We start from the raw sequence: 13959 nt of genomic DNA, 5'->3' as shown, positions 1-13959 counted from the left end.
CTTTAATTTTTTTAATGTGGCTGCATTTTCCCTCACAGCATGGCCTCTCCTGCTGGTTATGTTTTGCTGCTCTTGCCTACAGAGAGGACAGAGCAACTCCCATCTTATTCTCTCTGGAAGTTTCTCCACTGCTTCAGGTGACCTGACTTTGGAACATAGAATCCCACTCTAAAGGAAAACCTCCAGTGATGTTTACACTCCTGGGTGACGACCAAGGTGACTGACTCACTCTGTGTGTGTCAGTTCTTGCATCTCAGGCCCATGCCCTTGACTTCCTGTCTGAGCTTCCCTCCCCAGCCCCTGCAGTCTGTGCCTCATTTCTTCCTCCTATACATATTTACTCAGCTCCCCATGAGCACTGTATGCCCTCCGGGGATATATGGTTGAGTTTGGGAGACATTACTCAAATAACTAAGGGAAATGTAGAATTCCGACACGCCAGACGCCACAAAGAATACCCACAAAGACTCTGTGGGTATTGGACCCCTTCAAGGAGTCAAACTGCGTGAGATGGAGATGGAGAAACATAGCAGAGGCGAGTCTGTCTCTGTAGAGAGATGGTGGAGTGGGCTGCAGAGAGTAGGCCCTCTGAGTGGGGCTGGGTCTTCATAGTGTTTGGCTCCTTTCCATCAGTGACCCCACCTCAGTTATCCATCATCATGGAGTACTGTGAGCTCGGGACCCTGAGGGAACTGCTGGATCAGGAAAAGGACCTCACCCTTGCCAAGTGCATCATCCTGGTCCTGGGGGCAGCCAGAGGCTTATACAGGTATCAGATGGGGGAGAGGGCTCCAAGAAGAACGGAATGAGTCTGTCTTCTTTACTGATAGTCCCAGAGATAAGGAGAGAAGAGGCCAGAAGCCCCAGGTAGCCTTCCCTTCCATAAGTTGTTTTACTACTTAACTCTGATTGTAACACCTGAGACAGAAGGGGGAACTGTGGCTTAATCCAGTGAGCACAGCTCCCAGAACTGAGGGTTGAATGTAATGTCCAGGCTGCTGTTGTGGAATTGGACAGGCCTTAGTCTTAAGGTTACCAGATTTAGCAAATAAAAATACAAGATGTCCAGTTAAATTTGAATTTCAGATGAGCAATGAACAATTTTTTAGTATAAGTATATCCCAAATATTACATGAGACATACTTTTACTAAAATTTCAGATATACAGAATTTCATATAAACCATAATACTTTTTTAGTACTTTTTAAAAAAAAAAAGTATTGATTTTCCAAAATTAAAAATGAGCTGGGTGTCCTGTATTTTATCTGGAAGCTCACACATAGTCTATGGTTCCTTTAGCCCAAGGGCCCCCAAAGCTCAGTCACTCACAGACCGCTTACATGGTTATTACTGTATTCACAATAATGCCAGTATTATTTACTTAATATTTTCCTTTTAATCAGCTCACTTTTTAAAAACCTAAATAAGTTTTTTTTTAAAAAAGGACACTTTCTATTACTACCATAAATTGAAGACGAGAATCACTTATCACAAATAGGTGACCACAAATAAAACCAAAACAATGTTATTAAATTCTGGCTGCATGATGCCTCCTGCCCAAAGGTCTGCAATTCAGACCGGCATTCTCTTTGTGCAGAGGAGATGTCAGCAGATTTAGGGAGGTATTAAAGACATCCAACACCAAACTGAGACTTTCTTCTTGACGTAATCGGAAAGACTGGAATTAAAAGAAGAATAATTTTCTCACTATGTCATCTTGCATATCACTTATCCATACTTTTGGAAATACTGCTTTAGCTCTTTCTCGGAAATCATAAAGTTTATTCCTTCTCGACTCCCTAGACTAGTGGGTTTTATGAGAAGTAATTTTGGACTGTAGGAGACACTGTTAGGGCCTATCCCGATGGCCTCTGATCCTTTTTACCCGCTCTGCACACTCCTCCCCCACTCAGCATACTTTGCTGCTAACAGCTCATGGCCGCCATCTGCAGAGGAATATCCATGGGCGCTGGAGCCCCTTGGCCCTGAGAGCTGAAAGTGCCCGGGAGCTTTATAGCCACCTGTCCCTGTCCCTGTTCCTCTCCCCCACCCCACCCAGTCCACAGTCATTGAACAACAGGTGTGAGTACAAAAGTCCAGCTCCTTTGCTTCGTGCAGAACAAAGCCTGAGGGGTAGTTATCCTCTAGAGGTCCCCGTGGGGTCAGGCTGAGCCTGGAGCTTCACCTGACGTCACACCCTTGCTTGATTTCTTCTCCTTCTCTGTCCTGCTTCCTCTACTCCCTCACCTGGTTTCTCCTGGGAATACCTTCTTAATCAATCACTTGTACCCAAATCCGTGGCTCATGATCTACTTCTGGGAGAACCCAACCTAAGGCCAACTCTGTGATATCACCCCAAACTGGGAGGCAGGGGCTCCATTAATCCAAAACAGTTACCACTTACTAAGTTGGTGGGAACCCCAGCTTCACATTCTGTTTCAACCAGAAGGGTCCTAGGTATGGTCCAACCATCCAGCCATGCCTCTGAGCCCTTTACTTTCCTCAGTGCTTCCCAGGCAGAGCACCACAGAGGCGTACAGCTCACAATTGTCAAATCTCACCTCTGCATCCTGGTTTTCCCACCTACCCGTGGATAGCAAAGCCTGTGCAAAGTCACTCATGTTCCCTGCCTTTGGTCGTGTCAGGCTGCACCATTCGGAAACACCTGCAGAACTCCACAGAAACATCAGCAGCACGAGCTTCCTGGTAACTAAAGACTGCAATGTGACGGTGAGTGTGGCCTTCCAGGGGCCCTTTGAGTTCGACCTGTGTGACTGTTTGGTGCTGGGAGAGGGTCGCACGTTTCCCAGAGGCCTGTGCCTGCTCGTTTCTCTGCCTTCACCTTAGAACTGAGTTCAACTCTTCCCCTGCCTGGACAGCTTCCCGTGTGCCCACCACAGGACAGACTCCGTCCTGCCTGCTCTTCCGACGCCCGTCGTCCACCACTGCCCAGGCACTCAGCAGGGATGGGCTAAGAGCCATTTCCCCTTAGATGCCTGGACACCACTTCTGTGTCCCTGCAACACCCATGAGGGGATCTTCTTAAGCCCAGGTAGGCATTCAGACTCACAGGCCAGCCATAGCCCACACTTGGCACCTGGAGGCAATTAGAAGGGTATCACGCAACACAGCTTGCCAGCAGGGCAGCATCAAATCCTTCTCTCCAGCCGGAGACGCCACACCTGTCCCCACAATCCTCCAGGAGATAGTCTCCTCATCCTCATCCCAGGTGCGACAGAAAGAGGCTCCCCTCGGGTGGCTGCGGGGCCATCCAGGCTTAGAAGCCTCACGACTCACAGGAGTCAATATTCTTTCCTTTTTTTAAGATTTACTGATTATTTATTTATTTATTTTCTTTCCTTTTTTGGGTGCGTCGGGTCTTAGTTGCGGCACACGGGATCTTCGTTGAGGCGTGCAGGATCTTTCGCTGTGGCACGCGGGCTCTTCCTTGTGGCGCATAGGCTTCCCTCTAGTTGCGGTGTGTGGGCTCTCTAGTTGTGGCACATGGGCTCTCTAGTTGAGGTGCAAAGGCTCAGTAGTTGTGGTGTGCCAGCTTAGTTACCCCAGGGCATGTGGGATGTTAGTTCCCCGACCAGGGATTGAACCCGCGTCCCCTGCATTGGAAGGCGGATTCTTTACCACTGGACCACGCAGGGAAGTCCCCCTATAGCTCTTTATAGTCCCCATCCCCCCGACCTCTTGTTCATAAATGACTTACTAATCACCCATCACTTTTTAATCAGCAGCAATATTACTTAGGAGCACAGGTAACAGTCAGCTTTTGTCAGTTTCCCAGGGGAATAGAGCTAAAAGGTTCACTGAAATTCAGATTCTCCTATGGAAGAGAAAAGGGTTCTGTTAACTCGATGTCACAGTTCTCAAATGCTAAAAGAATATTTTCTCTGTCATCCACAGATAGCTTTCTCTGAATAACAGAAGACGGGTCTTTTCTGCCTTTCAGATGTCTTTCCCCGTAGCTGGTGTAATGTAAGTGTTCACTAAGCACAGTCCTTCTCGCACCTGACTGTAACATGTGCTGTTCAGCCTTTTACCCCTGGTGGCTAGCGTGGAGCCAGATGTCAGAGGATGTCAGTGCTCACTGAACGTGTGAATGAAAGGGGGAGGAGCCACCTAAGCGTCTAATCCTTTTCCTGACCTTGCCCCTAGTTTTGGATCCCGGGCTGCGTTTAGGGCCGGCAGCCCTCTGCACATGGATGGTGCTGATGACAGATGTGCATGGACCAAGGAGAACGCACACTCCCGTGACTTGTGCCGTGGCTTCTTTAAGAGCATGGCATTGACCGTGCAGGGTCAGTGGGGTAACAGGCTGCCTATAGGTTCAGATACAACAGAGAGCATACCCCTGTGTTGGTGTTTTGTGTGTTTTTTCTGTCTGCTTCCGAGAGAAAACGAGCCATCAGTGACTCCAGGCACCCCTGTGGGATCTTCCCGGACCGGGGCACGAACCCGCGTCCCCTGCATCGGCAGGCGGACTCCCAACCGCCGCGCCACCAAGGAAGCCCGCTTTAATTTTTTTAATGTGGCTGCATTTTCCCTCACAGCATGGCCTCTCCTGCTGGTTATGTTTTGCTGCTCTTGCCTACAGAGAGGACAGAGCAACTCCCATCTTATTCTCTCTGGAAGTTTCTCCACTGCTTCAGGTGACCTGACTTTGGAACATAGAATCCCACTCTAAAGGAAAACCTCCAGTGATGTTTACACTCCTGGGTGACGACCAAGGTGACTGACTCACTCTGTGTGTGTCAGTTCTTGCATCTCAGGCCCATGCCCTTGACTTCCTGTCTGAGCTTCCCTCCCCAGCCCCTGCAGTCTGTGCCTCACTTCTTCCTCCTATACATATTTACTCAGCTCCCCATGAGCACTGTATGCCCTCCGGGGATATATGGTTGAGTTTGGGAGACATTACTCAAATAACTAAGGGAAATGTAGAATTCCGACACGCCAGACGCCACAAAGAATACCCACAAAGACTCTGTGGGTATTGGACCCCTTCAAGGAGTCAAACTGCGTGAGATGGAGATGGAGAAACATAGCAGAGGCGAGTCTGTCTCTGTAGAGAGATGGTGGAGTGGGCTGCAGAGAGTAGGCCCTCTGAGTGGGGCTGGGTCTTCATAGTGTTTGGCTCCTTTCCATCAGTGACCCCACCTCAGTTATCCATCGTCATGGAGTACTGTGAGCTCAGGACCCTGAGGGAACTGCTGGATCAGGAAAAGGACCTCACCCTTGCCAAGTGCATCATCCTGGTCCTGGGGGCAGCCAGAGGCTTATACAGGTATCAGATGGGGGAGAGGGCTCCAAGAAGAACGGAATGAGTCTGTCTTCTTTACTGATAGTCCCAGAGATAAGGAGAGAAGAGGCCAGAAGCCCCAGGTAGCCTTCCCTTCCATAAGTTGTTTTACTACTTAACTCTGATTGTAACACCTGAGACAGAAGGGGGAACTGTGGCTTAATCCAGTGAGCACAGCTCCCAGAACTGAGGGTTGAATGTAATGTCCAGGCTGCTGTTGTGGAATTGGACAGGCCTTAGTCTTAAGGTTACCAGATTTAGCAAATAAAAATACAAGATGTCCAGTTAAATTTGAATTTCAGATGAGCAATGAACAATTTTTTAGTATAAGTATATCCCAAATATTACATGAGACATACTTTTACTAAAATTTCAGATATACAGAATTTCATATAAACCATAATACTTTTTTAGTACTTTTTTTAAAAAAAAGTATTGATTTTCCAAAATTAAAAATGAGCTGGGTGTCCTGTATTTTATCTGGAAGCTCACACATAGTCTATGGTTCCTTTAGCCCAAGGGCCCCCAAAGCTCAGTCACTCACAGACCGCTTACATGGTTATTACTGTATTCACAATAATGCCAGTATTATTTACTTAATATTTTCCTTTTAATCAGCTCACTTTTTAAAAACCTAAATAAGTTTTTTTTAAAAAAAGGACACTTTCTTTTACTACCATAAATTGAAGACGAGAATCACTTATCACAAATAGGTGACCACAAATAAAACCAAAACAATGTTATTAAATTCTGGCTGCATGATGCCTCCTGCCCAAAGGTCTGCAATTCAGACCGGCATTCTCTTTGTGCAGAGGAGATGTCAGCAGATTTAGGGAGGTATTAAAGACATCCAACACCAAACTGAGACTTTCTTCTTGACGTAATCGGAAAGACTGGAATTAAAAGAAGAATAATTTTCTCACTATGTCATCTTGCATATCACTTATCCATACTTTTGGAAATACTGCTTTAGCTCTTTCTCGGAAATCATAAAGTTTATTCCTTCTCGACTCCCTAGACTAGTGGGTTTTATGAGAAGTAATTTTGGACTGTAGGAGACACTGTTAGGGCCTATCCCGATGGCCTCTGATCCTTTTTACCCGCTCTGCACACTCCTCCCCCACTCAGCATACTTTGCTGCTAACAGCTCATGGCCGCCATCTGCAGAGGAATATCCATGGGCGCTGGAGCCCCTTGGCCCTGAGAGCTGAAAGTGCCCGGGAGCTTTATAGCCACCTGTCCCTGTCCCTGTTCCTCTCCCCTACCCCACCCAGTCCACAGTCATTGAACAACAGGTGTGAGTACAAAAGTCCAGCTCCTTTGCTTCGTGCAGAACAAAGCCTGAGGGGTAGTTATCCTCTAGAGGTCCCCGTGGGGTCAGGCTGAGCCTGGAGCTTCACCTGACGTCACACCCTTGCTTGATTTCTTCTCCTTCTCTGTCCTGCTTCCTCTACTCCCTCACCTGGTTTCTCCTGGGAATACCTTCTTAATCAATCACTTGTACCCAAATCCGTGGCTCATGATCTACTTCTGGGAGAACCCAACCTAAGGCCAACTCTGTGATATCACCCCAAACTGGGAGGCAGGGGCTCCATTAATCCAAAACAGTTACCACTTACTAAGTTGGTGGGAACCCCAGCTTCACATTCTGTTTCAACCAGAAGGGTCCTAGGTATGGTCCAACCATCCAGCCATGCCTCTGAGCCCTTTACTTTCCTCAGTGCTTCCCAGGCAGAGCACCACAGAGGCGTACAGCTCACAATTGTCAAATCTCACCTCTGCATCCTGGTTTTCCCACCTACCCGTGGATAGCAAAGCCTGTGCAAAGTCACTCATGTTCCCTGCCTTTGGTCGTGTCAGGCTGCACCATTCGGAAACACCTGCAGAACTCCACAGAAACATCAGCAGCACGAGCTTCCTGGTAACTAAAGACTGCAATGTGACGGTGAGTGTGGCCTTCCAGGGGCCCTTTGAGTTCGACCTGTGTGACTGTTTGGTGCTGGGAGAGGGTCGCACGTTTCCCAGAGGCCTGTGCCTGCTCGTTTCTCTGCCTTCACCTTAGAACTGAGTTCAACTCTTCCCCTGCCTGGACAGCTTCCCGTGTGCCCACCACAGGACAGACTCCGTCCTGCCTGCTCTTCCGACGCCCGTCGTCCACCACTGCCCAGGCACTCAGCAGGGATGGGCTAAGAGCCATTTCCCCTTAGATGCCTGGACACCACTTCTGTGTCCCTGCAACACCCATGAGGGGATCTTCTTAAGCCCAGGTAGGCATTCAGACTCACAGGCCAGCCATAGCCCACACTTGGCACCTGGAGGCAATTAGAAGGGTATCACGCAACACAGCTTGCCAGCAGGGCAGCATCAAATCCTTCTCTCCAGCCGGAGACGCCACACCTGTCCCCACAATCCTCCAGGAGATAGTCTCCTCATCCTCATCCCAGGTGCGACAGAAAGAGGCTCCCCTCGGGTGGCTGCGGGGCCATCCAGGCTTAGAAGCCTCACGACTCACAGGAGTCAATATTCTTTCCTTTTTTTAAGATTTACTGATTATTTATTTATTTATTTTCTTTCCTTTTTTGGGTGCGTCGGGTCTTAGTTGCGGCACACGGGATCTTCGTTGAGGCGTGCAGGATCTTTCGCTGTGGCACGCGGGCTCTTCCTTGTGGCGCATAGGCTTCCCTCTAGTTGCGGTGTGTGGGCTCTCTAGTTGTGGCACATGGGCTCTCTAGTTGAGGTGCAAAGGCTCAGTAGTTGTGGTGTGCCAGCTTAGTTACCCCAGGGCATGTGGGATGTTAGTTCCCCGACCAGGGATTGAACCCGCGTCCCCTGCATTGGAAGGCGGATTCTTTACCACTGGACCACGCAGGGAAGTCCCCCTATAGCTCTTTATAGTCCCCATCCCCCCGACCTCTTGTTCATAAATGACTTACTAATCACCCATCACTTTTTAATCAGCAGCAATATTACTTAGGAGCACAGGTAACAGTCAGCTTTTGTCAGTTTCCCAGGGGAATAGAGCTAAAAGGTTCACTGAAATTCAGATTCTCCTATGGAAGAGAAAAGGGTTCTGTTAACTCGATGTCACAGTTCTCAAATGCTAAAAGAATATTTTCTCTGTCATCCACAGATAGCTTTCTCTGAATAACAGAAGACGGGTCTTTTCTGCCTTTCAGATGTCTTTCCCCGTAGCTGGTGTAATGTAAGTGTTCACTAAGCACAGTCCTTCTCGCACCTGACTGTAACATGTGCTGTTCAGCCTTTTACCCCTGGTGGCTAGCGTGGAGCCAGATGTCAGAGGATGTCAGTGCTCACTGAACGTGTGAATGAAAGGGGGAGGAGCCACCTAAGCGTCTAATCCTTTTCCTGACCTTGCCCCTAGTTTTGGATCCCGGGCTGCGTTTAGGGCCGGCAGCCCTCTGCACATGGATGGTGCTGATGACAGATGTGCATGGACCAAGGAGAACGCACACTCCCGTGACTTGTGCCGTGGCTTCTTTAAGAGCATGGCATTGACCGTGCAGGGTCAGTGGGGTAACAGGCTGCCTATAGGTTCAGATACAACAGAGAGCATACCCCTGTGTTGGTGTTTTGTGTGTTTTTTCTGTCTGCTTCCGAGAGAAAACGAGCCATCAGTGACTCCAGGCACCCCTGTCCACGCTTACTCAGTGGAGCTGAGTCGTCAACTGAGAAAGCCCTGTATCTAACATAGTAACACTAGAACAACAACATACCAAGTCTTAACAGGTGCTTTATAACCATCACCTCAAGTAATCCTTATGCCCCATTTTATAGAGAAGAAACCTCTTTGTGTTTCTCTTGGTCATTACACCATAATAAATTGAACCCAGGATGCCAGCCAGGAGAGTAGCCACAGAGCCGGAAGACACCACTGGAAATACATCCCAAAGGAAAAAGACCATCCCCTGAAAATCATGTGTAGCACCAACCCCTTCCCTCTATCCCCCACCCGAGATGGTGCTGTTTCTTTCTGTCTCTGAGTCATTCTCTATCTAGCTTGCAGGATTTGAGTTGAGCAAAACACAGACTTCCATCAGCTGACCAACTAAAGGAAAAGAAGCAGAGAGTCAATTCTGCCGCATACATCTCACCTCAGACACTGGAAAATGTGTATAATAAATATGACATGAAAGCTGAAATATACAGGTATGTTTATGTTCTCGTGCAGATTCTAACTCAGATGAACGGGACAAGAAAGTCCAAGTCAAATGCCATTAGGGAGCAGCACCTTAACTCTTTTGAATGGAATTGGGTGGTAATCCGAAAATTCACTGTGAGGAATTCCCTGGAGGTCCAGTGGTTAGGACTCTGCGCTTTCACTGCCGTGGCCCGGGTTCAATCCCTGATTGGGGAACTGAGATCCCACAAGCTGCTCAGCATGGCCAGAAGAAAATCCACTGTGTTTTCTGGAAACGGCTAGAGGGGCATGGGAAGAGGGAAACCTGTTATGGTTGTTCAGTTTCCTGGTTCTCTTTTAGCTTTGGAATCGTCCTCTGGGAAATCGCCACTGGGAAAAGCCCGTTTGAAGGTAACCAGTGTGAAAGTTGGCTCAGATGGTGCTGAGATTGGGTCACCTTCCAAGAGACTAGAGATTCCCATCAGCGCTGTCCTGGGCGCTTTGTTCTTCAATGTGGGCATTGCCTGCGCTTGTCATTGGGGTCATTGGAAGCTCCTGTTTCTTCAGTTCTCAAAGTCCCTACTTCCATTGCCAGCCGTCAGAATCCAGAGAGATGTGTGTGTGCCAGAGCGATTTTTAAGCCTCCCATCCTATCGTTTCCATGCCAGGCTGTGATTCCAAGAAGATCTACCAGCTGGTGGCTGTGGACCACCGGCACCAGGGGCCAGTGGATAAAGATTGCCCTTCACAGTTGCAGGAGATCATTGATGATTGCTGTGCATATGAGCCCTCCAGGAGGCCCTGTGTTAAAGGTAGGGCTTTTTCTGGTCTAAAGAGCATGGGCCACATGTGTTACTTAACATTTGTGAAAGATTTTCCTTATGTATCACAACCAGGGGTTGTTTTCCTCTTTGGGGGACATTTGACAATGTCTAAAGACATTTTTGGCTGTGACAACTCAGGAGAGGTGGGGTGGGGTGGACATGCCACTGGCATCTAGCGGATAGAAGCTTCTTAACATCCTACAAGGCACAGGACAGCCCCCTACAACAAAGATTATCCGGCCCAGATATCAATAGCACAGGAGATCAGAAACCCAGCCCTAAGGGCATTGTTTAGTCTCAAGTGGGTTGTGAAGGCAGATTACTCCAGCCTATATTCTTTCTCTCCCTTCCTCCTCTTTTATCAACATCCTGTGGGTAATTTCCTCTACTCAGACTTTTTTTTCACTATGTTATCAGCTGCTCCTCCGTTTCTTTACACCATCTCCCTCCCTGGGAATGTCTCCCTCCCCCACTCTAGATCCACATTTCTCAGACTTTCCACAAAGCTCCAGACACAAGAGAACATGATTCACAGGCAGTGTCCCCGGATTGGGGAAGTGTTTCCCCTGAAGTTGCTACAGAGTTCAAAGATACAAAATAATGTTTTTCTTATCTTTATTGTGATATGTATCACAGTACAACAGTGTATAAAATATATATGTGCGGGCTTCCCTGGTGGCGCAGTGGTTGAGAGTCCGCCTGCTGGTGCAGGGAACACGGGTTCGTGCCCCGGTCCGGGAAGATCCCACATGCCGTGGAGCGGCTGGGCCCGTGAGCCATGCCCACTGAGCCTGCGCGTCCGGAGCCTGTGCTCCGCAACGGGAGAGGCCACAACAGTGAGAGGCCCGCGTACCGCAAAAAAAAAAAAAAAAAAATATAATATATATATATATATATATATATATGTGCAATTTTTTTTAAGTCAGAGGAAAAGAACATCACATATCCACCCTGGTTAAAGACTAGAACATTGCCACAAACTCAGAAACCACCTATGAGTCCCTTGCTTTCACATTCCTCTCCCCTCCTCCTGGAGTAGCCACTGTCCTAACATTTTGGTAAAAATTTGTCTATAGTCTTACAACCTAGGTACACTCTATTATTTGGTTTCTCCTGTATGAGGACTTTTTGTGAATGATGTCATGCTGTATTCTACCATAACTTGCTTCATGTGGTCAATTAGTATGAGCAAATGATTTGAAATTCATCCATGCTAATGTGATGGTTTCAACTCATTCGTTTTCACTGCTGTACAGTAGGCCACTAGATCACCATGCACCTTACTTACCCCTTCCACTACCGATGGATATTTTAGTTGTCCTTCGGAACCACTCCCTTAAACATTCTTGCGCACGTTTCCTGAGAAACACATGTGAGAGTTATCTTGAGTTAGAGACCTGGGGGTGGAGTGCATTGTTAATTGAAGATGCAATGCCTTGAGAGAGGAACTAAAGAGACAGATGTCCAGGCTTTGGAGGTAGTGCCCCAAGGACAGGACCACTAATTACAGAGGTGTCTGGCACGAGGGCTGTCCTTCAAGGCCTTCTCATTTGTGGTCCATCGGGAATCATGTGAACAGTCATGTTAGCGGGTATCTCATCTCTCCCCCTCCTTCACCCCCATCCCTACCTTTTGGGGTGAAAAATCAAAACCCTGGCCTAGCTTCTATCTGAAACTTTTTCTTTGCCACCACAGCGTAGAAGAGGAGATTCAATGGTGCCTCCTGAAGAATTAGCCTTCAGGGTGGATGAGAAGCTGACAGTATTTTCTATAGTACCTTCCTCTCCTTGAAATTCTCCTTTGTCTTCTTCCTCCTCTTTCCAGGCTCCTTAAACCCAGGGTCCTCCAGGTATTAGAGAATCTAATACCTGAGACTAATTCACACTAAGATGTGAGCTTACCCCTTCCACAAGCTAGTTGTATTTTGAAAGTTGACAAAGTAAGAGGGATTGTCATATCACAAAGGCATGAATGCCAATGGTGGCTTAGTTTCCAGCCAGACCAAGGGGAATGCAGTTTCTACAGTATTGTGTACTTTGGAAATGTCTGTGTTTCTAATGTGGCTCTTGGTTCCTGCCCTTGTCTAACTTTCTGTTCATTCATTCAGAGAAATCTTAGAGAGACTGTCTACTTTTTGTTAAGCCAAGTATTGAAACTGAAACTGAGTCCCTGAACAAGGAGCTAGAAGAGCACAAGCTGGGCATCTTTCTCCCTCATATCCTTCAGCATGGAGTTATTTGTGGGTGGAGGAAGGCAGCACTTGTCTGTTACAAATAGGAAACAACTCCAGTAATACAGAGCCCATCCCACTCCAAATGATATTGTCAAAAATACACCTCTGATGGTAACTCTGATAGATGTTTTACAAAAATGTATCTCTCTCTGGATCCACACCTCTTGGCAATTCTTGATTTTTTTAACCTAGAACATTTTTTAAGTAAAAAAAATAAAAAAAGGTAAAGAATAAACATGAACAAGTTGAACATTGAAAATGAGTCTTTTCTAGAGCTTATCATCAGGTACTACTATTTTCATCTTTAAAATCTTTTGTTCTCTTTGCTATAGGAGCTACAGTGAACATGCTACCTTATAGATTAATTATACACACTCTAGCAGGCCCACAGGCAGAGGTAGATTTACTGTGAAACTAATAAAGCTTAATCTTCAGGGCCCCTCACTCGCACAAGACATCTTCCAAAGTCTGGTACCTAATTTTTTCCTCAACATTTATAAATATAAATATTTTCAAATACACGGAAAAGTCAGTAGAATTATACTCTGAACATCTGTATAGTCACCACCTAGATTCTATACCTAACAATTCACTATATTTTATCACATGCATATCAATCCGCCCCTTCCTCTTACCATCCATTGATCCTCCTTGTTTTTTATGCATTTAGAAGAAAATTTCAGATATCAGCACACTTCATTCCCAAACACTTCAGCTTTTATATCATTAACTGCAGTTCAATATTTGTTTACAGGGGGTTTTTTTTGGCGGGGGGGAGGTAAACTTTCCATGTTGTGAGATGCACAAATCCTAAATATACCATTTGATGAGTCTGACAAATTCATACACATGATTAATCCAAACCCCATCAAGATGATGAATGGTACCATCATGCCAAAAAGTTCTATTATGCCCACACAATCAATGCCTCTCCTCACTCTTGCCCCACAATTATGATTTAAACAGCATTTTTGAGGTATAATTGTCACACAGTAAACTACACATATTTAACATGTGCAATTTGATGTTTTGACATATGTATACACCACCACAATCAAGATAATGAACATGTCCATCAACTCCCAAAGCTTCTTCATGCTCCTTTATAATCACTCCCTTCCATGCCACCCCCTCCCCGTTTCCCTAGGCAACCACTGATCTGCTTTCTGTCACTATAGATTAGTTTGCATTTTAAAGTTTTATATAAATGGGGCTTCCCTGGTGCCGCAGTGGTTGAGAGCCCGCCTGCCGATGCAGGGGACACGGGTTCGTGCCCCGGTCTGGGAGGATCCCACATGCCGCGGAGCGGCTGGGCCCGTGAGCCATGGCCGCTGAGCCTGCGCGTCCGGAGACTGTGCTCCGCAACGGGAGAGGCCACAACAGAGGGAGGCCCGCATACCACAAAAAAAAAAAAAAAAAAAAAAAGTTTTATATAAATGAAATCATATGGTGTATA

At 46.9% G+C, this 13959-nt stretch overlaps 1 protein-coding gene across 1 annotated transcript in view; it reads left to right on the top strand.

The window, feature by feature from the left end:
* Positions 1–13186, top strand: part of MLKL (mixed lineage kinase domain like pseudokinase) — a 32893-nt gene extending 19707 nt beyond the window's left edge. Inside the window, 2 exon segments of the mRNA XM_024124904.2 lie at positions 9808–9885; positions 10115–13186. Coding sequence (XP_023980672.1) covers positions 9808–9885; positions 10115–10446 — 410 coding nt within the window. The 3' untranslated portion in view covers positions 10447–13186.
* The last annotated feature ends 773 nt before the right edge of the window (positions 13187–13959 follow it).

This window comes from Physeter macrocephalus, chromosome 17 (assembly GCF_002837175.3).
Source record: "Physeter macrocephalus isolate SW-GA chromosome 17, ASM283717v5, whole genome shotgun sequence".
NCBI lineage: Eukaryota > Metazoa > Chordata > Mammalia > Artiodactyla > Physeteridae > Physeter > Physeter macrocephalus.
This window is presented reverse-complemented; position numbering and strand designations above follow the sequence as displayed.